General features: G+C 33.0%; 1 protein-coding gene across 1 annotated transcript; it reads left to right on the top strand.

The window, feature by feature from the left end:
* Positions 1-3,841: 3,841 nt before the first annotated feature.
* LOC129786850 (elongation of very long chain fatty acids protein 7) lies at positions 3,842-23,409 on the top strand. The gene is made up of 7 exons (XM_055822099.1): positions 3,842-4,459; positions 4,520-4,605; positions 17,443-17,583; positions 20,863-21,214; positions 22,167-22,303; positions 22,390-22,545; positions 22,629-23,409. The coding sequence occupies exons 3-7, from the start codon at positions 17,443-17,445 to the stop codon at positions 22,821-22,823; spliced, it is 981 nt and encodes a 326-aa protein (XP_055678074.1). The 5' UTR covers positions 3,842-4,459; positions 4,520-4,605; the 3' UTR covers positions 22,824-23,409.
* Positions 23,410-23,421: the final 12 nt, after the last annotated feature.

The raw sequence follows: 23,421 nt of genomic DNA, 5'->3' as shown, positions 1-23,421 counted from the left end.
AATTAACCACCCACATTTTGGGTGACAGTGACCATGATGCGAATTCAGTAAAGTGAAATTCCCTAAAATCACCCTGATATTTAAGAGTTTTCAGTGCTTTTTGCCCAATTCTGTGGCGGAAGTGGGTAAAAAAAAAGGAAAGACCTTTATTGGCACATAAAACTCCAAATTGGGTGTATAGTATGTAATTGTAAATTTCCAAATTTTCAATACAATGACCAAAAAAACAAATTTATTCGTTTGACCTTTGTGGTCATTACCCTCGGTGCGAGACAACCCGCGTATGGGTTAAATTTGAATTACCATAAGAATGAGTCGACTAATGATCCTATTATTCCTATTTTACTCAATATTCAATTAAACGGTTTTCCTTTTATACATAAGTTTGTGAACATCTAATTACCTACTTTTAAAATTTATTTAGCGCATGCAGTAAATTAGAAAATGTGCGTGGTATATTTCAATTTCCTGGATACAAAACGATTAGGACGATTCTATACGGGAAGTGCTGGCTTAAATTAAGGAAAAAGCAATGACAGAAAAATATTGCAAAGATTTAAGAAAAATTGAAGGACATCTGAGAAATTATTTTCCTATTTTTGTAGCTTCATAATTTAATTTACTAAAAATATCTCCAAAAAAGTCAGTTCTCCTAAAAATCTCATCAAGAACTTTTATGCAAGAACTGGGAGCAATTAAATGTTATTACAATTTGAGACTAATTGTTGGTTTTGTAGAACTTTATGACTAATTTTGAACCTTTTACGAAACTTGAAATTAGATGTAAAACACGATGCATTAAAAAAAACTTAAGAAGTTTCATCGGAAAAATGAATAATTAAGGATGTAATAAAGATGAGAATGTTTTACGATTTTTAATATTATAGCCAAATTATCATAACAAATTAAAAGTAATTGTAGTTCATACCTAAATTTTATGATTATTATCCGTTTTTTTTATAAATTGCATTAATACTCAATATAAATTTCTTTAGATAGAAAATATTTAATTAAAATGAATTTGTCTAGCAACAAACTGATAGCAAAGGATGTAATTAAGGAGAGAGAACTTGTCTTTTTTGCAGTACATATGTTATAAAAGCTATATTTCAAGTAATTAACTAATGATCTTCAATTTCAGAGAAAGCAAAATTGTCTTGTTCAGTTTTTTTTAAATTTAAAAACTTACTGGCCAAAAAATTTCTAGGCAGTTTTTATATTTTCATAATCTTTACTTTAGAATTTCCCAACTCTCTAGCTTAGTTTAACGATTAACAAAGTAAAGGGGTGCACCTTTCGTCTTTTTACAGAACAATAAGGAATTTGTAGCACTATTTATGGAATGGAAGAGATCTTATACTAATTTAATAAACAGGTATACAGGTTGATTAATAGTCATTATTTCACTGAAATTAATTACCTACAATTTGTAATAAATGGATGAAGCATGCAAAGGCTCTAGTTAGAGCATTTAGTATCCCAGATAATCAAATTGAATTGTAAAATTTATTTGCTGCATATGATCAGAATTGCTGATGAACTTTTTTTTTCTTCATCTTGGCACAAATTAAACCTGTTCGATGGTATAGTGAATTTTTGCTCACATAGTCTCCAACGAAACTGCAAATGGGATACTATGTGCAACATGTTAATTATACTTGCACTATTATTGTGCTCAATAAAATGTATAATCTGCACAGAAATTGCTTAAAGGTGAGCCGGAGCTTTGGCTGAAGAAGAATTTATTTCTGGTAGAATCAACAATGCGTCAGTGCAAGATTCTTAGGAGCGCAAGGCCATTTTCGCGGATAAATGTGAAATTTGGAAGCCTGGCATAACTTTTATATCTTTTTATAATTATTTTTATTTTTATATAAATAATCTGGAGACAAAACAGGCTTGATTGACAGAAACAATTAGCATTACTCAATGTAATTTTGTATTGCAAATTGCAACGCATAATGTAGGGAAACAATAAAAAAATATATTCAGAGTTGAAGGATAATCATCAAATGCAATTAATTCTTCATGTTCCTCTTGACCTTTCGAACCGAAAACTAGATGATATCTGTTGCTTCTTTTGAATTTCATTTTTTTTAATTACGCTTGCACATAATTAATTACACAAATTCAAAGACAAATTGCATAGGTAGGTTTTGATGCTTCCTATTGAGCCACAAGTCTATGAGTTATTGCCATGCATATTCATAATTTTGTGTGCTTTGAAGCTTACATCATATTTTTTTTTTAATTTTTTTGATAAGCAGCGGATGTTCAAAACAATAAAAGCCAATGATTCTTTGCAAAACTTCCCTTTTAAAATGGAAAATTCTTGGAAGATTGATTTTTAAATGAATGATTTGCATTAACAAGTCTGCAGCAGGTTACCTTGAGGTGCAAAAAGAAACGAAGAAATTTAACAAGTACCCACTGTTTTGGACTGTAAAACACCTTTCACCGCATATAGGACGGTAAGAAGTTTTTCAGTATACCTACACTTTGGGGCAATTACTTTTTATTTTATTGCAACTCGAATGAGCTTCTACCAGGGAGGAAATTTTATTGCAATTGATCGATTTGAATTCCAATTTACAGTGAGGCATCGTACTACATATTGTGCCGAATATTCGGCCGAGAAAGGTTAAATTCAACAAGGTCAATTGTGAAATTATGTATAAAATTCTACTTAATTTATCTGCTTGAGAAGTTCTATTAAAACTTATAACGAGACACAATATTCTAATCAACTTGTAATCACACTGTGATCTCACTGTAATGCGTATATATTTAACAAAGAAAAAGTTGGTTTTTCTTAAATATTTTTGGGGGATTTGTAAAAGACTATTTGGTCAGTTAAATAAACGTTTTGATGACTGGATATTCAATATTCATCAGAAAAAATTAAAATTGGAAATCCTATTTTAAATTCTACTAATGCAGTGTAATAAAATATTATTTATTAACTAACTAAAATAAATTTTCCGTTTGACCCAGTGACATTTTATTACCAAATAGAATTTGATAAATTGATTGAATTTTGTTATTTACTAACTAAATCGATTCGTATTGATCATAATGACTTTAATCATTTGTGAAAAATATTTGTTTACAATTTTTATTTGTTTTTTTACTACTCAAATAGGACTTGAAAATACAGCCAAGCTATAAGATTATCTTGTGCAAATATTCAGGAATATTGAAAGAAAAATCTTTTTCTTTAGGAAAATTGTATGGAAAAGTTGTATGTCACCAAATTTTCCAAGTTTGATTGAGAAATATCCTTTATAATGCCGCAAGATACCAATATATACAGTCCATCAAGCAAAAGTGCTCAAATTCCCCCAGGCCCCTCTATAATTTCTTAATTTTCACCCCACTCTCAGATATTCAGCAAAAACCTTTGACCTCAGTCTACTTTTGGACTCATATTTTAGCATTACAGTGTACTCCAGTTCACTTTGCTTATAAAATTAAGTAATACTCCCAGCATCCACCGAAAAAAGTGAAGCGCGAAGAGCACGATAATGTACAATGGGGAAGGCATTGAAAGAAAGAAAAATTAGCGCTAATTTTGGATAAGAGCTCCATCTTCACACATTTTTTTTCAGTATATAGCATAAAATTAATATTTATACATAAAATACACATGTGGTGGGAAGAAAAGTAAACAATCATCATTGACCAAAGGTTTCGCAAAATCATTTTTCGAAGATGTGTGAATCAAGTGGAGAGTCGATCGTATGGCGATCGAGAGTTTTGCTATATGTGTACATAGTGCACACGGCGATCGCGATCGGTCGCGTCATAAGCACCTTAAAGTTTATTCGCTGACTTAAAAGTTGTTCATTACGGTACCGACCGCGACACAGTGCGGACACAAGTTTCTTTCCTCAAGCTTCCCTCCCGCGAAGAATAAAAAGTAAATCTTCTGCAAGGAAAAAGTGATAGTTGTTTCGGATATAAACCGAAAGTGATCTTATTCACTGGAATTTTCTTGAAAAAGTGTGAGATAATACCATACAATTTTTGTCAGTTTAAAGTGAAATTAACTTTCGCGAGAAGAAAATTTTTTCGAAAAGGAAAATTTTCCCACGGAACTTTTAATAAAATAAAAAAAATTGTGTGGTGGAGGCGATCAAGTTATAATTAAAAGAATATAAAAAAATAGTAAAACAATATGATCGTTGGAATTGATGGACAATAAGACGAAGATTGTTTGAGAATAAATTAAGAGAGTATAAAAAAATTGCAGTGGAAATTTACGGTATGACGTTAATCTACTGAGGGACTCTTGTTATGAATGGAAATATATTCTTGGTGATCTTATGTTGATTCATGATACCCATTGACTCTACTATTGGTCGCCTTTTGAGGACAATACACATTTTACAGTAAAGTTTCTAAACGAGAGCAAAGCAAAAAGTAAACTCCTGTACACCACATACAAATATTGGTTCAAGTGCAAAAAATCGGACTACAGTGCGTACGGGCTGAGATTTATTATTTCAAAAATTTGCAGAAGACCCCACAAGACGGTTTTCAACAGCAGCACCTTGTTGACCAGTCGATACCAAAATCTTACACTATATATAAAATTAAATAAAGGTAAGTCACCCAAAAAAGTGTTTCCATTAAAAGTTTCAAAGGGGCGGGATCGTCTATACGTGTGGAAATGATCAATATGATCTCAATTGCCACATGATGGATGATATGTGGGGAAAAAAAGAAGTTGGATTTTGAAACATTTGTCCATTTACTTAAATACACACTGACTTACGGGATATGCGTAAAGTTCCCTCATGTCCCCCAAAGTATGTAGTTCTGGTCACTTTTCATTACAATTTCAAGGTAACCACAGGTAGCGAGGCTATTCCACGTAAATTAGCGATCTCACAGCACAATCTACTACACAATAAAAGTTACAATAAATAGAAAGAGAATGATCAATCCCCCATCCTATATCTCTTTGGTACAGTAAGGTAGTATGTATTTTTACGCGGTGCAGTGTCATATAACACCAGTTATATAAAATGCAATAAATAATTATTTTACCATAACTGAAAACTAAAAAGTGAATTGCAGTTGCGAATGTTACTTTTTTGGCCACTTGTGGACATTTCGATGATGATCACTTTTGTTTATTAAAAAAAAAAGTAAGAAATGTGAGAGATTATATAGAAAAATACCATACTTAAGTTTGCCTTAGAGCAACAAAGAAACTTGTTTTCTTACGCTAAACAAACGTGTAAATATAATTATTTGGCATTCGAATTATTAATTAACTACACCAAACTTCACAGAGAGCTTTTTTTTATTATTGAAATTCGTTAAATTCGGAAACTGTTGCCCAAACATTTATGTCTACTCCTTAATACCTATTAAACTTTTTTTTCATTTTTGTAATCCTCCTAAATCCTCTTACGAAAATCTTAATTATGGTCATCTTCGAAGATTTCAGCCAGGGCGGAGTGTAGGAGTTTATACTACTGACATATTTCCAAAAATTTTTGTCTGGAAAATAAAAATATTTTGTTGATAAAAAATGGGCATTGACAAATTTACAATCTTGAAAGGAAGATCACGTTGTGCACCCCAGAAAAAATCTGTGAATTCTTTTGGCGCAAAATGGGAAAATGACGTAATACGCGGGCTATATAGAAATTTGTGATTTTGACGCAAAAAAATCTTAAACATAATATGTCTCTTTCTAGTCATGTACATTGTTGTGTATTTTAATAAATTTGAACGAGTTTATTTAGCTATTGATGGCACAAAAAATACCCGATCGCGTCACACAGGTGGATATTTGAGATGTTTGGCGGGAAATGCAAAACGGAGGGCAGGAAAGAAGAGTGTACTTAGGATGTAAGTTAAACGTATTTCAGTTTATTGAGTAGGTATTATTTGTTCTAATCATCAAAGACATACTCATATGGAAGGTTCTCAATATTCATCGTGATTCTGAGCACCTTACTATTTTTTGCGTATCTCCCACAGAGACGCGAAATTTCACTAACCTCCAGACTTCCTCACAACGAAACTTATAGACGAGGTCATAAATTGTAAAATTTATTCTCAATAGTGTCGATGGGAACAGCTCTTTGGGACTTAGAACAGCGAGAATGATTTTTTTTGTTTAAAAGAAAAGCTCATATTTATTCACGTTTACACCGAATGTAAAATGCTATATAAGAAGAAACAAGTCTCATGTAGAATCCTCATTAAAAGCAATTATACCTACAGCAAAGGTCTTGCAGTGGGAATGTGTTATTGTCTCTTTTTGAGAAAATGAAAATACGTTGGGAATATTCCTTGATCGACATTTTTTTCTAACTAAATTCACCTCCACGCGACACTAAAAAATCGAACTAATTAAAATAATAACGACCCTTTGTCGTGCTTCTTTTTACAACTTTTTCTTGGAGATTTGCAAAAGCTGCACAAGGCTCTAAAAACAATAAAACTTTTTAGAGCTTTTCTGCTTTGAAAATAACAGTTTTGTAGAGAGTTGGAGATTTAAATGAATCACAAATCTCAAGAAATCGATTAAGAATAAGAAGATTAAGACTAACATAGGGATATACTTTTTCTGTAGTTTATAGTTTCTGAAAAGCTGATTTGACTACATCTTATTCAAAGTTGCATCAGAAATCTAATCCTTGGGATGTTTAAAAAAAAATCATCTTTGCCATCAAATAAGAAGTCTTGATTGAGAAAAAATAATTCTCATTCTCATCTTGTCGGCTCATCACTTCAGCACATTCATACTAAATCATAAAATGTTTTTTATTGTGGAATTTGTAAAAAGAAATTCTATTATACATATCTCAGAATCCAATCTAAATGGTGGTTAGTGTGAATATATGTTGTGGGCATTCAATAAGAAGGTGATTTCTCTTGCGAATCCCTATAAATATTCATGCTTTTTTATTCGGGGAGTGACAAAAGAGAAGAAACCGGAATCTCTCCCGGAGCCTATATCAGGCGAATTCCGTGTGGATAGGATGGAATAATAATTACTGAAAGAGAAAAGTTGCATTATCCAGAGGTTGCGCGGAGTTCGTTGTGCCATTATATCGTTTTCTGCAGATTTTTGCGACGTCACTCAAGATAATCTGGGATTCCCAACGTTGCATGGGGAGAACTATTAAAACTCGTTCCTTACACCTCATTCCTAGGGAACGAACTTTCTTACAGATGAGAGCTTGAAGAATTCGCGAGGAAATTACTTTCCACCTGTCACTTGAGCACTATCAGAAATTTGAATGAACATTCTCGCATATTATACAATAAATGATTCGCGCGTGGGTTTGTCTTTTTTCAGTCTGCTCACTTAATTCCACCGGAGTTTTTTTTTTGTATTATAAATTTTGTATTTATTAGCCACGCTACAATTCCACGGCGATGATAAATATACAATTTTTCACAACAATACTCCTTCGGGGGTTCCAAAAAAGAGCCTCACATGCTCATATGGAGCCTAATACACCGCAAAGTCAGTGGGGTTATTACAAAATTGCACATACAATTGTAAAAAAAAAATTTTTGTTGCACATTTTATTGTTGTTAAGAAAAAGAATTTTTCCAAATGATAATTATGTTGCAACTAAACTTCTTTGCTATTTGTTTTTAAGTATGAATGAAAAATATTGTGCAATTTCCATGTCACTTCCAGAGGGGACTGCATTTAAGTGCATTACCTGCACCATAATCTTTGCACTTTTCTTAAAACTTTATTATAGACTTGGCATTTTAGAATTTAGCCATTTGTGAAGAAGATTCAAAGATCATGATGGGTCAGTTGATAAATTTTAAAAGTTATTGCCAATAGGCGGGAATTCTTGCAAAAGCTCCATCATGATCTCCCAAAAAGTTTCTTCTTCCCTCCGTGTTGCACCTCATTCCCGTGTGTGTGGGTGATCTTTTGAAGCAAAACACCCAAATTGTGCATGATCGCCAAGAAAAGAGAAAATGACTTTGGCTGCAAGGAAAAGGTAGTAAATATGCTTATAAACATATAAATTTTTGCTTACCATTGCAACAAACTAATTTTTATTTAATGTGTTTTGAGGACACGATCGCGACTCACTTCTGAATTTCACACAATCACACGCGATCGTGGACTTTCCTGCAAAATTCCCCTCTTTTTTAACACAATACACTTGCACTTTTTTCCCACATGGTTATACTCCGCTATGTACTATCGTATTATGTGTATAATAATTTCCATTTAATTCATAATACGTAATGTACGGCATTATTGGTGGTATGCAATTAGTTAGTGGCTTATTATTTTGAACTTGATTTTTTATGCCATTTCAACTGTTGTCTAACAAAACCGTGGCTTAGTCATATGAAATTGGGTTGCACGCGTATTATATACCAATTTAATTGTTTTAAAGTAAATCACCATTGAACTCTATCAATCACAAAATCAATATCAATATCAAAATCATTATCGAGCGGAAAGAGAAAATACATTTTTTGTACATATAAAGTGCTCCGAGGAAGTTATTTGAAACTTTCGTGTATGTAAGTTCTCAATTGAATACCGTACAGTGGAATTACGTAGAATGGCCTTATAGCTTTATGTTGTCTGAAAACTCCGAGAAAAATTAAGATGGAGATGTAGATGTTGATAAATGTAAGTTTTCTTTTAACGCATAAATCTTACAAAGCTGTGCTTCAAGACTTCACTGTAGGGTTCATTTGCCCTTCTTTTCTTAGCCTTATTCTTAAGAAATTATTTGCCGACAGTTTTTTTTTAATGGATCTTTTTGTGGTTTTTCTTCAATCTCAATAACTCATCATTTGTCATTATTTGTCTTTGATTTAGTGGAAAGAATATACCTTGAAATGAATTAAGTTTCGATTTTTTGTCATTATAAAATGTTAATTAGAATCGTTTTTGTTGATCAAGGATAAACTAACTAATCTTTCTGATATTTTTCTGTGAGACAGGGATGCATAATGCATGTTATTCAATACCTAACTTCAAAATTTTCCATTTTAATATTAATATGACTTTTATAGCTTTGAATCTTCGTTGGAGAATTTGGATGAATTTGAAAGAATTTCGCAAGATATGAAGAATGTATAAGTGGTCGTTATGGGTTTTGAATTACTTTAATCGTTTTTTTAGGTATTTTGTGTTAATTTATTATCATCTTAAAAGATATAATTAAATATTGCAAAAAGGTCTTAGCATAAACTAGACGAGCTATTAAAATACTTTGTTCCACTACTAGTTTTTTATCGACCCTAAAAATTTAATAATATAAGAAAATAGCTTTTTATTAAAACAACAGACAAAATAAATCTTTTTAAAGTTTTATAATAAAGATTTTTTACTTGATATTTTAGGAAATCACGTGTACATTTTCACAGTATGTATTAATTAAAAATACTTTTTGTAAAGAGAATACTATCTATTATCTACTTTTACGTGTTTTACCTGCATGTGGCAAAATGCAATTAAATAGTATCCAAATCTCATGAAAATGCGCGATGATCTCCTAGTGTACATTAGAGATCTTTCTTAATGAAAAAAGCCACAGGAAAAGTGGCACACAGATAAATGTTTTCTGCAAGAAAATGCCCTTAAAGTGACTTTTGCAATTCACTGTAAAATTAATGTACAAATTTAATTATTCTTCGGCAAATTGCAAAGTTGAGATAGATGGAAGACGGAAAAGAAAAGTGTGCATATTTAAATGTTTCATTCCTAAGCAAACTTCTGACACTAATTTCATCCGCCAGGTAAATTTATGATTGTTGAATTAGCACACACAAGGGGAGGCAATTGAAACTTTCGCAAGGCATAAATTGCTTGTAGCTGGAGAGTTTTTAATGGTTGTGTAGCTAGAAAAGACAGATGCACTTAAACTTGATGACGAGAACTTAAAACAAATGTTCCGCCCTAATTTATGCTGGCGGGCAATTGGAAATTTATGGTTGACAGATTAATTAAGTGGCTATTTTATGGTCAATAATGCCAATAACGAAATTTTGACACTGATTGCCTCAAAATGTTACCAAGATTAGTAGATGGGAGAAGTTTTTTTTTTACATCTCCACTAAACTCACAATTTTAGCGTGAGGTCAAGATCATGTTCGTATATTAAATTAGATTTTAGAGTGTTTATTTTTTTTCACGTGAAAATACCAATCGATGTTGTATACAAAGAATTGCTCATGAGTGTTGTTTTATTTTACAAAAAACACCACAATACGACTTTTGCACCGAAAATTGTTCATGCTAAAAAATGCTTAATGGGGGGAAAATAGTACGAGAGTGAAAAAAAGCAGTTATTATATGCAAAAATTTACTCACAATTTTTTTTTGTGGCATGAGGTTGTCCTTCCCCAAGAAAATCATCAATAAAAATGAAAATAATCTTAATGGTATTCCAGTATCTTGTATCTCTGTTGTTTACATTGCCAAAAATCCAGTATAAATGCCGCGAAAAAATAAACAAAAAAAATGTATCGGGCATTTGCATATAAAGCGGGCATGCGTGCAGAGTTATCATTATCATCATGTTGATTGGTATTCAAACATAGCAATATAATCAAATAATCAAATTTTCACTTGAACGATGGACAGAGATTATTGTACAAAATAGCGCACCTTTTCTTCTCTGTTCAATATTCCTTATATTGGAATTACGCAATTTACATGCAATGGATGTACTTAAAATCAAGGTCTCTGGCGGGTTTTTCTCTTTCATTTCCAACCGTGTCGTTTTTCTTGAATGCCCCACAGGCTGCCGATCCAAATTCTTGTGCATCGTTATGCAAACTCGAGTAAAATATGTGAAAGAATATGTATCAATTGCCTTTTCAAGCTTCTCTTTGAATAAATTCATAACATTCACATTTTTATTGCTTCTTGAGAGCTTTTTTTTTTAAATTGTCTCATATAAATGCTGATGATGAGTCCGTTTGGTTATTTAACAGTGATACAACTGAAGACATTTCGTCTCTATTGATGTGTTATATATGGATGCGTTATATACATGCGTTATATGTATACAGATATTTAAAAGAAGAAAATTAAAAAAAAAAACATCCAATCATAATGATGGTCTATGTGGAGATGGGACAAAAGATCTATTCATCAAATCCGTGGGTGTTCCAAGCTTAATTGTTGCAGAAGAATGTGCACAGCGTAAGCTTGCGTGTCTTTGAAAAGCTCCCAATACAATGTGGATGGATATGTCTCCACCTGTTTGGTTCAGAGATCAGTGGTCGCGCAAGCAACTTCTTGTTCAGTTCAAGGTGGAAATCCAAATGGGTCTCTCTGCAAGAAAACCTGCCACTGCCATCCACACCATAAGAGCCACCTCTAGATGGTGATGGCAATTAGACACGGCTACATGTGGCTGTAATGCAATGAAAGCTCTCCTCAAGTGCAATATTGCATAACGAACTTGGTGGAGATTTTATGCAATTGGGCTGAACCGAAACATAAAATAGGGGGACATGCCATTTAGTGGTAATTCTGCGCAATCACCTATCTATCATTAGAGCGGGTCAATGTTCTCCATGCGGCTACCCGGACTAACAATAGCATGTGATATTCATTGTGGGGACACATTCCACAGTCCCGCAACAATGGAATGATCTTCCGAAAGCTCTCTGGCAATTTCATTTTCTTCTTTTTTCTTCATTTCCAACACTGAAGATAGCCTTGATTTCTTCGGCGTCGATGCTAATTGCATTACATGAGATTGTCGAAAGCAGCAACATTACCTGAAGCTCCCACCACCCCTTTTTGTTTTAAAGGCAATTTAAATCCATTTTGTTAATGGAAAATAACTTTTGCGATTATCTCGCATTTACCTCTACTAAATTCTATTATCTGATTGTATATTGAAAATAATTTCTGCAAATCACTGACCAATGCAACATTTACATTCCACAATGTTGTGTTATTAATTTATCTTATGAATTGGGTTAGTTATTAGTGTACCATAAGTGATTAAGAGGTTCATACATTCAGCAATGTAAAATATTCTTTGTCAGCATCATTGAGCTTTAAAATATTCCTCAAAGCTCTACTTACAATTAGTGAATAGAGCATGATCATTATTGGTAGACTTTAATTAGTTAACCCAATTAGTTTGCATAGTTTTTTAGAACAATTAATGATTTAGTTTTCCTTCGACAATTTGGGAGAAACGAATAAACGAATCTTTATTACATTTTTTGTTGGAAAAATCTTGAAAAGATTATGGTCAAATGGAAGGTAATAAGATGTATTTCTTTTCATGCAAACCAGCAATTTTCTTGATAATTGCTTTTTCGAATATTCTAACAACTTCCTCCACGATCGTTTAAAAAAATTTAACATCCTACATTTAGCGCAGTATCTAAAAAAGGTAATAATCTTAAAGAGGTTTTAATTCTATTAAAAATGATATTGCGAAGTAAAGTGTAGATCATAAAAGTAGAATTCCTAGAAAAACTACTAATTTATCTTAAGAATCTATTAGATTATTTTAATTTCATCTCATCTACATTAATGGCGGAAACAAAATCTAGATTTGATACGCCTCGTTTTCATTATCATCCACAAATCAATGATACTCGTGGAAGATTTTTTTTTCAAATTCTAAAAAAAAACATGTTCCACAGAACTAGGTTGCAATGTACAATAATGAAGTTATTGAGAATTTACATTTTAATTTTCATAATAAAATTCAACAAAGTTAAAAAACAATTTGAAAGCTCACTTGAAGAAAATGTGTGACGCACATTACATACTTGTATAATATACTAATCACTAGAACAAATTCATTATTCAATTAGGTGTAAATGCCGGTAATGTGATTCTTATATATTCTCCAGTTTGCATCAGATTAACCTTCCCAATGCAGGAAAAGTCATTTTACTGAAAATATCAAATGTGCTATAGATTTTCTTCCCCTACTGGAAACTTCCTGAAATTATATACCTATATACTACATTTTTGCAACAATCTTAAGTTTCTTGGATGGTGTATTGTTTTATGATATCTTGAAAACGTGCGTATGCTAGTGAAGAGCTTCCTGCAAATTTACTTTGCCCATTTTCTCAAAGGTGTAAATTTTTTAATATGCCCATACGCTATGTTAACAAACAATTTGCACATTAAGCATGGAAAAAAATGTGAATTTATGCTTCTGTGGAAGTTTACTTGCTGAGTTTTCGCGGGGAAGGCATAGTAAAGGCGATCGACGTGTTAGAAAAAAAAAGATTTTCATTGCTAAATCAATATGTATTCATCCTCATATGTTCAAATAGAGTTGTACTTGAATTTCGTAATTTGAACTGGTAGACCAAAATGGTATTGTTGAAAACAAAAATATTTGATAATAATGGACAATAATAAATCGGTGGTGTTGCTCCCTCGTCCACCAGTCGCCCCCATTGCTCCTATATTGGAATAGCATTGAATGTTGCGATATGTTTCGCTCAAATTAGCACCATATGATTTCCATTGGTCCGCGCATACAAATTGATAGATAATGCGTATGCGAGAGGTACCTGCCTTACTATTATTTTTCATTTATCGACTACATATTGGTGAATTAAACTAGACGAGCCATATTTCCTATTACTTTTTGTTTTCAATTCGTTCATGAAATACCACCCGAAAGATTCCAACAAATCACTCAGAATCGCATGCAATCGGCATAAATATCGCGTCACTCACTTTTTAGACATATTTTGCTTTGCGTGTTGCATTTTAAATGCCGAAAAACTATACACTACTGATAATGCCTACTCTTGCTACCTACCACGCCGTATTTTGCCTATAAAACAATATAAACCTTTTTTTTGCCTTTTGCAAACATAATTCAATTACACGTACAACCCCTTCCATAATTTATTGGGTACCATCCATCAAGCGTTTGTCCCAAGATGAGGAACAACACAATAAATAACAATTTGCATAACATTTATGGGTGCAATTTTTTCTCCATAATAATCCTTGGTGAAGTTATTTTTAGTTTTGTGCATAATCTGATGTTTTTTATGTTGTACAAAGTGGTAGTATTATGCCTAAAAAGATTTGTTTTTAGAATTTTTTACCATATTATTTAAACTGGTTTATATAGGGCAGTAGAGTCTAATTTGGACAATTTGGTTTTATTTATTTATTTTTTTGATCTATTATTAATTAGATTTCAAACTCAAAGAATTATGGTCAAAATTAGGGTATTAAATGAACGTTAAAATGGCATTAAATATAAAAATATTGGTTTTTATTGTTATTCAATTTTTTCCATTCTCTTTAAAATTATCACAAGTCTAAATTGGGCAATCTCCCCTCCCCTAGGGGTGAACGGAAAGTAACTCTCGAAAAATAAATTAATTACTATTTTCTTATTTTTATTTTTACATTGAGTTGTTATTGACACATGATACATTATGTGCACTGAGAAAAATCTTATATTTAATGTATTTACTTGTTTTCTATGTAAACAAAGAAATGTAATTAAAATTCATCTCAATTTTCTACAAGTTCAATCTCCTAATCATCATTTTAATGGATTTTAGCTGTGTTTCTTTCAGACACAGCTTTTGTGTACCGAGCAAAATCGAAAGTCGTCAGATCGGGCTCAAACTTGGGATGAGCACGAATTAGGGTCCCCACATTCCAAAAAACGTATGCGCCAAAAATTTTTTTTTCCGGCCGGCCGGCCGGCCGTCCGGCCGGCCGGAGTATAACGCTAAATTGCGAGAGAACGGTGATAGATAGAGACTTGCGGTAAACGGCAAAGTTTATATATCGGCTGGAAGACGTCCGATTATGAGGTCAAATACACCCCCCCACCCCTCCGTCCGCCATTTTGAATAACCTCAAAATTTTGTTTTCGCTATATCTCAGCCCCTGTAATAGGTAAAAATCTGAAATTTTGATATGTTGTAGGGGCTATCAATACCTTTCCAACGATACCACATTTTCGAAAATCGGTCAAGCCGTTTAGTCAATATGGCCGCCACAATTTTTCATCGTAAATCGACCATAACTCGATAACGGCTTGACCGATTTTGATCAATCCGGGGTCAAATGAAAGATCTCAACAAACCCTACAACTCTCTAGAACATCCGAAGTTTCAAAAGTGGCCGCTAGGGGGCCAAAAATCAAAAACAAAATTTTCGAAGAGTTTTCGATTAATATCTCGAAAACGGCGACATAAATTTTTTTCATTTTTTGATATGTTGTAGCTGACCATATTATCTAGCTTCATGCCAAAAATGAAGAAAATCTATGGATCCGTTCTTGAGATATAGCCTTCCAACTTTGACATGTCATATCTCGGGTTCTACAAGTCCGATCTTGATCAACTCAAGCGCAAATGAAAGGTTTCGAGAAACCCTACAAATGTCTAGAACATTGCAACTTCGAGAAATGACCGCAAGAGGCGCTAAAGTCAAAAACAAAGTTTTCGAAAATTTCGAACTCGAATTTTTCGAAAATGGCGACATAAATTTTTTTCATTTTTCGATATGTTATAGCTGACTTCAATACCTTTCAAACAAAAAAAAATTTATGAAAATCTATGGATCCGTTCTCGAGATATGGCGTTTTAAAGATTTCTTGAGGAATGACTTTTCAACTTTTCCCGACTTTGCGCGTATTTAAATTAATTTACGCTCTAGTTTGCTCTCACAAAATTGGTACACTGAAAGAAACACAGCTCTCGTAAGCTTGGTCAGCTTACCAGTACATTTTTCTTTAACTCCTGTGACCGCATAAAATGATTCCGTGAAAACTTAAAAATTAACGATGTTGTTAAGTTATAACGATTTTCCTTAAATTTTATTTCGAGAATTCGTACAAAAATAAATTGAAAAATAAATTATATTCAAGCTTTTCAATGAACGTGGAAAGTCGGCAGGTTATATGAAATTAGGCAATTGCTACAATGATGTGCGGAATTCTTCGAGTCTACCACGTAAATAAGAGTCTCGTGTACATACACGTGATAATTTTTAATAAACAGATTCATTACTTTAAGCTATTTTATACGTTACGCTGATTATGAGGTAAATCCTGGAGGAATTTTCCCTTCGCATGATTAAGATGAAATTCTGTTAAAAACAAAACTTTCTCAGCTCTGCCTCTGAGTGCGAGGGTGTGATGGGATTTTTTTTCGGTGAATCATTAATAATTTCCAACGATTAATAATTTTCCATAAATGTACAATTTTTGTTTTGTTTCAAATGCCACAAAAATGTGAGGATAAAATGTTATCACACCATTATGGGTGTGTAAAAGTTACAATGAAATTTCTCGATATACCTTGATTATAATAAATAAATAAATTCCTTTATGTGAGCTTCGTCCAGCAAACGAGGGAAAAGTTCAAGGTCTTACGTGCTAATAAAATGGTGAGAAGATCCAATCATCGAATGCGAGGCTTCTTTCCCAACCTCCACAAGCTGGGATGCTAAATAACTCATAGTGCCAAATCTCCTAAAAGATATTACAAAATATATTTATTTTTTTTCCTTGTGTGGTATTTGAATAATCTCGTCATACTCGAGCTTTTTGCACGTGACAAATTGGAGACAAGAGGAACCATTAGGAAGAGAGATTGGGGAGGCATTCGCTGCCAAATGTGAGGTGCTCGTCAAATTTTTCACTGACAAATTGGACAAGAACAGTGGGTCAGGTCTGCGTGCAATATGCTCAATTAGTGATTGTGGTGTGGCTTGGAAAACACGGTATATGACGTTCTCTGGACTTTATGCGGACAAGTTTTTATAACTAAAGGTCACCAGCTTTAGTTTTAATGGGATTTTTTTTTTCACATTTACGCTCTAAGTGTATTTGTGGTCATGATTCAGGAAAAGTGCAGTAAATTGACACTCATATTATGTTGAATTCCGCGACGAGAACCCCGCATTGAACTCCCTATTTGAACCGCGTGGAAATCATTTGCATTTCTAATGAGTATATGGCAAAAAAACAATAACAACTTGGTGTGAGAATTTTGCCACCTCTTTCCCACAAACCATCAATGAACCAATTAATTTGCAGTGGAGTCAAAATAGTCAGGCTAATGGTCTTGAAAAGAAAACAATATATTATGGGTAGGTATATGTTTTGAAAATTCGAATCATACTTGAGGAAAATCTTAAATGAAAATCTTCATCCTCCGATCTTTTCAAAATTTAATTTTCCTGAAAAGAATAAATGATGAGAAAATTAATCGGAGTAGCCAGAGAGAGTTGGAACGGTCTCCCCATTTCTCTAAGCGACATAATTCAAACCCAAAAAAAAATGTTGCATAATATAACGATGAGATGCTGTGAGATCCGTTAGGTGCGTCTCGGAAGGTCACATAAATTTTTCACGCTGTCCCATGATGACATGGAGAGAAAAAAATTATCAATGCAAGATGCCGACCATTAAACTCACGTGTCTGCCTTTTCACTTTCAGATGTCATTCCTACAATCAATCTACGATGGATACAGAGATCTCATGGACAACAAATCCGATCCACGCACCAAAGACTGGCCCCTCATGAGTTCTCCATTTCCCACAATTGCAATAAGTCTCTCCTATGCATATTTCGTTAAGGTAAGTCATGCGTATATTGTTTAATGCTGGTATGGTGTGCTTAAGATGAGCTCTTGAACCCATGCAGAATGTCTTTCACCCGTGTGTCCTTGCGAGGAATGCCATTTCGAGCCCTTCTGCATCCAAAATGGCAATGCACGTCTCAATGAACGCTGCAAAAGCTGCACCATTTTTTGGCATTCCTCTCACTTTCGCCATGACATCAAGTTCATCCAGAATCCTTTCACTTTGTCTTGCCACCTTGGACCACGATGCATTTCCCATCAAAATTTCATGTAATCTCTTCACGATTGCATTCTTCTCGTACTACCCATCAATTACAGTCACTAGTCAAATATATTTATACCCGAACTATTCATATAAACATACCTAATAAATTAGTATCTCAATGAATAAATTACTGTAATTTATGATAAAATGTGAATTCCTAGAATTTTTTCGGGGAAATAACTCAAATTCAATAGAGTAAAGTTTTTGATATAACAATGGTGATATTAACATAAAGAAAATATTCTATTCCTTTCTTATTGTTTCACTGTTAAAGTCAATCATAACGCGTCCAGTTATTAGAGTTGGTATACCACAACGCGGATGGGTCAGTCTATGCGTTGTAATTTAATTTGTGAGTAGTATTAGTAGGCAAAGTCTATTTTTTGTAAAATTTAGCAATTTGACAGATTAAAATGATTATATCTTTAGTTCTATTAGACCTACAGAAATTTCTTGACTAGTTATGGAAAGCTATTGAAATAAGCTATAATCTGACATATATTTCGATACATTTCAAGGTCACCTCCAGAACACAAAATGGCGGTTATTTGTTTGATCAAAACAGTTTTTTGCACTTTTTGTCCTCAGGGAATGATTCTAGAGGTTTCTGATGTTCTAAAAAGTTGTAGAGTTTTGTAAACCCTTTAATTTGATACTAAGATGAGCAAAATCGGTCAAGCAGTGCAGGAGATATAGCTCTTAGAACTTTTCAAATTCCAGAAATTTTCAAATGGCTATATCTTCTAAACGGCGACATAGATTTTCTTCATTTTCGGACTGGTGATAGATATTGAGTCAGGCTACAACATATCAAAATTTAAAGGAAAACGATAACAGATGTTCGGAGATATTGCCCCTTTAAGTTAGGCAATTTTTGTTTTCGATTTTAGCGCCTCTTGCGGACATTTCTGGAACTTGAAATGTTCTAGACAGTTGTAGGGCTTTTCAATACCTTTCATTTGATACCAAGATGGTCAAAATCGGTCAAGCCGTTCTCTAGTTATATTGAAATATCACTTTTTGCTTTAAACCGCCATATTTGCTAAACGGCTTGACCGATTTTCAAGTATGAGTTATCGATGAAAACGTCTCACTGAGCACTAAAACATACTAAAATTTCAGACCTCTAACTATAAGGGAAGTGGTTGACGATAGTTCAAAATGGCGGACGGCGGCCATCTTGGATTTTAAAAATGCGAAAAAATGAAATTTTACACCCACATTTCTATAGAAAACTTCAAACCGGAAGTCTCTATCTGTTACTGTTCTTGAGCTATAAGCCAAAGTTTGGGCCACCGGACGGCAGGCCGGCCGGATCAAAAATTTTCCACCACCATTTTCGTAATGTGGGATGTCTAAAACGTGCTTATACGAAGTTTGAGCCCGATCTGAGGTGGTCGGTTTTTCCGATGATTACAATACTTGGTATGCCACGATTGTGGTATACCAACTAAATAATAAGATGTATTTTTGAAACAAATTAGGACAAATCCGATTCCACATATTTCAAAAATTAAACATAAAAATAAATAAGTAAGCAAAGGGTTTTTTTTATTTCCCAATTTTTCACAAGTCCACTTAAATGCGACATTTCGAGAACAAGGTTTCCCTCATCATCAGGCAAAAAATAATAATCCGTGAGAGAATGTTGTTAAAAGAAATAATGCAATTACACTTAAAAGCAATATATGGGAGATTCCACAATGTCTACATGCGAATGCAATGCAGACGAATTTTTTATGCGTGGATGATGAAGAAAATCCTCATCCTCGAGATGTCGCGTTGATGTGAGAAAATGGAGTAAAGTCTTTTCAGTTTCATCCGCCAAATGTAAACTATTTTGTTAAATTTCTATGATTCTTTTTACTTTTTATCTTGTTTGTATCTCGAATAGAAACTGAGGTATGACAAATTTAAATTTTGCATTAATATTTTAATTATAATCTAACTACAAAACTTTTTTATTTCGTTAAAGCTCTGAATTTTTATTAGTATGTAGCTTTTAACCTACATACTTTAACATCTGTTCTTTATTTTATTTAATTTTTCTTTAAATCATTTTTTGTTGTTAGTTTATTTTTAGCTTTTATTAAAGAGTCAAAAAATACAATTTTTGTTTTAATTGATGCTAAAATTTAAATTATATAACTAATTTTAGTAAACCAATATATGGAGAAAATAAGGGAGCAACCTTTAAAAAACTTGTGCTCTTAAAATTACGTTACACCAACGAGCATTAAACAAATCAATCTTCTATATACATAGTATTTTTTATATGTTGATTTTTCCAAATTAATTGAGTAAAGGTTTCCTTAGATGAACTAAAATGATTTGTTGGCTGATTGGCGCAGAGAATTTAAAGAGAAATATTGTAAGGAGAAGAAGAATAAAAAATAGAAATTCAAATGCGATTTAGATAAAACAATTCTTATTAAATTCTAATCATTTTTATTGAAATATATAGTTCACGTGCAAAACGAATTCAAGGGAATTTCAATGAATTTTCCAATTTTAATTTAATTTAGATTTCTACGCCCGATAATGAAAAGCAACAAAAATATGTGGGTGTAATATTTTGACTAGTGTCTGTATTCACTTTAGCTTTACAACTCCATTCAGAAAGTTTTACCATTATTTTTGTATTTGGTCAAGGTATGTATGTATACCTACATTATATACAGCTGAGCTTTCATTACATAAAAAAAATCAATTTGGATGGAGCATTATAACGTCAGCTGGCCAAAAAGTGGAGCTCTTGTCTTCACCCAAAATTTTTTTATTTCATTTTATATGCATTTTTGTGTGTGTCTGTATTTGTATTATATTTATTTCACTAATGTGAAAATATATACAGAATGAAAGAGAATATTAATATACAACGCGTGCCTTTCACTGAAAAGAAAAACAACAAATTTCTCTGCATCATTCACTGAACTTGTATAACTGTGGCACATAAATGTCGTAATTTCCTCGCTATTATCCACTGTTAATGTTCTTCTGTTGCTGCAGGTCCTGGGCCCACGGCTGATGGAAAATAGGAAACCATTTCAATTGCGCAGCGTCCTCATCATCTACAATGCCATTCAGGTGGTGTTCAGCACATGGCTATTCTACGAAGCATGCGTAACAGGATGGCTCACGGACTACAGCTACCGGTGTCAACCAGTTGACTACTCAACGAGCCCCATAGCACTTAGGATGGCACGAGGATGCTGGTGGTACTACTTCTCCAAATTCACGGAATTCTTCGACACACTCTTCTTTGTGATGCGCAAACGGTATGATCAAGTGTCCACACTCCATGTGATTCATCACGGAATTATGCCCGTGTCCGTCTGGTGGGGCGTCAAATTTACTCCAGGTAAGATTTAATATATTATACATTTTAACACCAACCGCTGTGTTGGGCGCGCGCGATAATTTCGGCAACATTGGGATTTAAATTTCATTGAAAAAAAAACATAGAATGAAAATTTGATAAAAAATTGATCCAGATTTGAACAAGATTTTTAATAAGGTTTAGCAAGTCTAACTACAAAATTACCTGGAAAGTGAATTCCTAAAATTATTCAAATTTTGTACAAAAAGTTATTAATTCTCTTGAACAGAATTCATTCGAATCTTCCGAAAATAAAAGCTTTTTATGCCATTTACAAACCTATGTTTTCAAATTCAACGATGTAAAAAATAAAATGAACGAATAAAATTTTTATTATGCCTTTTGCAAACTGGTGCTTAGGACAACGACGTAAAAAATAATAAGCGTATAAATTAAGGACAAATCTTGGTTAAATAGAGATTAAGAAGGATTTTCCTATAACGGAAATTCTGCAGTACAAAATTGTCCAAGGGAAATCATCTGAATTGATGGAACCCGTAATAATAAAAAAAAATTGTCCAAAATGATACTTTTAATCATTTCAATATTTTTTTCAACAAAACCTAAAATACTGCAAAGATCCTTTTCTTATTATTTTTTAATAAACGAAAACGCAAAATATTCTCAAAAATTACCAAAAGCGCTCGAATTTTCTTTTATATTTTCATTTCTGAATTTTTATCATTTTCAATTGAGAATTTTTCATTTTTCTTATTCACTAGATATTCGAATAAAAGCTTCCAAAGCTTTTTTCTTAACAACTTAAAATCCATAGAAACTTTTCATGAAATTTTAAAAGCCTAATGGGAATTTCTGCCTTAATTTATGTGAATTGCACAAGACAAGGTACAAGAGGCCGAAAAAATGCTCATAATTCAGCTTCTCTTTGTATAAAAAAAAAGAGATTTTACAAAGAAAATCCGTTTACTTCCAGGTGGTCACAGCTCCTTCTTTGGTTTCCTCAATACTTTCGTTCACATCGTCATGTACACGTACTACATGCTCGCAGCGATGGGACCTAAAGTGCAGAAATATCTCTGGTGGAAGAAGTATTTGACCGTTCTTCAGATGGTCAGTGAATCTCTTTTTTTTCTGTCTTTCTTCACATGCTTCACACCTCCGCAATGGATTTATGAGAATGAATTTTTTTTTCGCAGATTCAATTCATTTTGGTGATGGTTCATGCGTTCCAGCTTCTCTTCAAGAATGATTGCAATTATCCAATTGCCTTCGCTTACTTTATTGGCGCACACGCTGTTATGTTCTACTTCCTGTTCTCTGGATTCTACAGGCAGGCTTACACTAAGAAACAAGTATGTTGATTAGGGAAGGAAAAGAGAAAATCATCTAAGCAGAAATTAATTTGTTTTTCAATATGTAAATTTTTTTGCTGCAGAAGGACGCCGAGCAGAAGCGGCTGATTGCGCAAAAGAAGGAAATCAATGAAAATGGGAATGCGAAGCAGATGAATGGGAAAACGCAGATGTATGAGAATCCCGGCACGGTTGAGGATAGCTACTCAACGACGCGGCAACGAGTTTTTGTGGGTTCCTCCAATAATTGGATTTGCCAGCCTGTTAATATCAACTGATATACCAACACTTCGTACCACCAATTTCCAATTTTGAAAAAAAAAGTGAGAGACTAAAGAATTGAAGAGAAAATGTTTTGTATACTTTCAGTGCGGGAGTTTGTAAAACATTCTCGCATTTATCCAATAAGATAAATAGTTTCCTCTAGCTAAGGATATTATTTGTAGTACTTTGTAAGGTACACATTAATCTCTCCGTTAGAATTAATCGATGTTTGCGGTTAGGTTTTTATTTGGAATTATAATGAATTTAAATGAGGATCTTCTCAATAATATATTGCCCGAAGAAAAGAACACGAATGCGAAGCAAAGTTCTTGGGGAATTTTCTAAGAATTTATAGAGAAAAACCCTCGAAAAAAAATCGATTGTGTTTTAGAAAGCAAGCAGACGTATCCTCATGCTTTTTTCCCTTTATCCTTTTTGTATAGGTGTTTCTATGAGAAAGAAAACAAAAGTATATAATTTGTAAAATAGTAATATGGAATTTCATTGAAATTATATATTCTTGAACTATTTTATGTGTGTGCATGTACAAAAAATATTGTGGGTTTAAAATAAATTTTATACGAATTTTTTTTCAAGACATCCCAAATGTGT

This window comes from Lutzomyia longipalpis, chromosome 1 (genome assembly GCF_024334085.1).
Source record: "Lutzomyia longipalpis isolate SR_M1_2022 chromosome 1, ASM2433408v1".
NCBI lineage: Eukaryota > Metazoa > Arthropoda > Insecta > Diptera > Psychodidae > Lutzomyia > Lutzomyia longipalpis.
The sequence above is the reverse complement of the archived record's forward strand: the minus strand, read 5'-3'. Positions and strand labels throughout refer to the sequence as shown.

Excerpts from the sequence above, each read along its gene's own strand:
- LOC129786850 (XM_055822099.1), top strand. The coding sequence starts at position 17,443 with ATGTCATTCCTACAATCAATCTACGATGGATACAGAGATCTCATGGAC. Across the intron at positions 21,215-22,166 it reads GGGCGTCAAATTTACTCCAG|GTGGTCACAGCTCCTTCTTT; the intron begins GTAAGATTTAAT and ends GTTTACTTCCAG. Across the intron at positions 22,546-22,628 it reads AGGCTTACACTAAGAAACAA|AAGGACGCCGAGCAGAAGCG; the intron begins GTATGTTGATTA and ends TTTTTGCTGCAG.